General features: G+C 47.0%; 1 protein-coding gene across 3 annotated transcripts in view; it reads right to left on the bottom strand.

The window, feature by feature from the left end:
• Nbr1 (NBR1 autophagy cargo receptor) overlaps positions 1-2,685 on the bottom strand; it is a 23,616-nt gene extending 20,931 nt beyond the window's left edge. For 2 of the 3 annotated variants that reach the window (XM_010642983.1, XM_010642984.1), the window contains exon 1: positions 2,573-2,685. In XM_010642983.1, coding sequence (XP_010641285.1) covers positions 2,573-2,659 — 87 coding nt within the window. In that variant the 5' untranslated portion in view covers positions 2,660-2,685. The remainder of the gene's footprint in view (positions 1-2,572) is intronic. The other variant, XM_010642985.1, reaches the window with a different exon arrangement.
• Positions 2,686-2,748: the final 63 nt, after the last annotated feature.

The raw sequence follows: 2,748 nt of genomic DNA, 5'->3' as shown, positions 1-2,748 counted from the left end.
AAAAAAAAAAAGGAAGGAAGGAAAGAAGGGAGGGAGGGAGGGAGGGAGGGAAAGAAAAAAGTGAGAAAAGGAAAAATGGAAACCAAGCTTTTGTAAATAAGGAGGGGAAGAGAGGTGGAAGAGAAGGGAGAGAAATGGGATAAAGTAATCAAGATGCATTAAGTACATTACAAATCCCTAGGGTGGATGTGCTCATTATGCATACGTAAGCTGTACCAATAAACTTAATAAAGTTCAAAGAATTAGAAAAACAAGAAAATTTTTAAAAATGTTATTACTTAAACAATTCCTTAAACAAATATCTATTCTGGTCAAAATGTAGTTTTATTAGGGATTTGGCTTACTGATGAGCTGTGCCTGCTGAATTGGCTTGCTTTTATAATTTTATGAAAAAATAAGTTGTTTAACCCTAAACCGGACTAAAAAAATGTAAGCTTTTGAACATCAATCATCGATACATCTTTAATCTGCAGCTACATGGGGTCAGATTTTGCCTCAGGCAGAGGAAATAAAGATGAAACAGCTGGGCATGGTGGCGCATGCCTGTAATCCCAGCACTCGGGAGGCTGAGGCAGGAGGATTGCTGTGAGTTCAAGACCAGCCTGGGCTACATAGTGAGTTCCAGGTCAATCTCAACTATATAGTGAGACCCTGTCTCAAAAAAAAAAAAAAAGAGATGAAACAAAATTAAGTTCCAGAGCTTCCAGTGTCATGGGGGAAGAGGCCACCAGAGCTGATAAGACCTTGGTTCCAGACACAGCCTGGGTACAACAGGAGCCATGTAAGTGTGAGTGAGTCAACTCACCTCCCAGCTTCAGTTATTTAACCTGTAAAGTTGGGCTCCCCTTGCCCACCCTCTAGTGTTATTGCTGTACAGGATCGAATGTAAATAGGGTAGGGTGCAAAGGTTAGAGCTCAGTGGAACAGCGTATGATGGCATAAGAAAAGCTTTGGGTTCACTCGGTGGCACTGAAACAAAGTGTGTGCAAGTTCTTTGAAAACAGTATTCCAATACAAGTTTTTATAATAAATCAGTGTTGAAGTGGGTGTGCTGGCACATGCCTGTGATCCCAGCACCTGGGTGGCTGGGGCAGGAGGATCACTGAGTGTTGGACGCAAGCCTGGACAACATGGTGAGTTCAAGGCCAGCCTGAAATACATAGTGAGATCCTGTCTCCCAAAAAAAAGTGTAATGCAGGGCTCCATGAAACTGTCATTTTAAGGAGCTTGAAGTCTACGAAGATCAAGGGTCACTTTAAATACAGACAATCAGGCTCCATTTTTTCTATTCCCTTTTTTTTGTGTGTGTGTGGTACTGGGGATTGAACTCAGGCCTTTGTGCTTGTGAGGCAGGCAGTGGAACTACTGAGCCAAATCCCTGTCCCATTGTTTTTTCTATTCTTTGCCTCCACCTAGAGGTAAATGCACCACCAAAATAAAGCTAGTCGGCTGTGGGCCAGTATTCACTCACATGGAATGCAATTCTTGGAGTCCTTACGATTTGGGGAAAATCGCACAGGACACTGCGCAAAAAAATCAGGGAAATGAAAAGTGATTGATGACTCATTATGCCCAAAGTGGACACCCTGAAATACATTCTCACTTTTCAATTTCAAGAAACACACTTCCACACTCTGAAGAGTCTGGAGGGAAACTGATCGTCTCCTTTTCTCAAGTGATACAATTAGAAATTAGTTCCCATACTTTGGAGTTCACCCAGCAGATCTGCCAATAGGAGGAAACAGGAAGTGGGAGATTGGAGTTTAGCTGGACCACGTCCAGGTCTTCATTAAGAAATGCCCATCTCTCTCTGGCTTACATGGGAAAATTCTCTAAGCAGGAGCATTTATTCTGAACTTGTGGAAATCCCAGAGCCACAGCTAGCCCCATCTGTCCCCGGAGGTTTAAAGCCAGCAAAGAGTTGTCAGTCGCAGCCGCCTAAGCCTTTAGCTTCCTTAACCGGCACTCCTGTAAACCCAGACCACTGATTCACTTCCACTTGGCATAAATTAGCTTTTCCTCTACGTCGATAGTCAGCCTAAGCAATTACCTCCGATGAGGCAAACCTGGGAACCCGAGCTTTGATAACGGGCTACAGCGGGGGCCCGAACGAGCTCTCCAGGCTTTAAAATGTGCGACCTGAAAGCTGTGTTTTTCACAGAAAGGTACACGTACGACAGAGGCGATTTCTTCGGTAAGAGGGGGATTCCCAGCGAGGAGGAGGATGGGAAAGGGAAGATCTGCGGGCACTGCCCTTTCTCCCCTCCACACTCAATCCTCGCCGTCCACTTTTCCTCCTACTCTACGTACCCAAGACTGTGTCACCACACCCGAGGACTCTCGTTCTCTTTGCCTAAGGAAATCTCGGCCACTCTCGGCGATCAGAGCCCAGACTCTCCATACCCCTGTCCCTCAGGTCACAGTGGTTCTCTAGGCGGCCACTGCAGAGGTCGCTACCCCTGAACACGGAAAAGTCACAGCACTTTGCAGGACACCCCCCCCCCAGAACTTCTCCCAGCTTTCCAGGAGTGACGTGACCTCACCCCCCAGGTAACCGCAGCCACTTTCTTACCCGCTTTCCGCCCCCGGGGAGCGCCTGCCACAGCCCCGGGCCCAGAAAATCCGCCGCCTGCTCAACGGCTACCCCTGCGGGGCGCATCTAACATGGCGGAGAGAGACAGGGCCCAGTACCTTGTTGCTTCTGAGTTCCTCACAAGCCGATTGGCTCCTACGGCTTGTCCTTCAAAA

Source organism: Fukomys damarensis, unplaced genomic scaffold (assembly GCF_012274545.1).
Source record: "Fukomys damarensis isolate Sample0158 unplaced genomic scaffold, DMR_v1.0_HiC HiC_scaffold_13, whole genome shotgun sequence".
Classification (NCBI taxonomy): Eukaryota; Metazoa; Chordata; class Mammalia; order Rodentia; family Bathyergidae; genus Fukomys; species Fukomys damarensis.
Note: the sequence above shows the minus strand (reverse complement) of the source record. Positions and strands in the feature narration are given on the sequence as shown.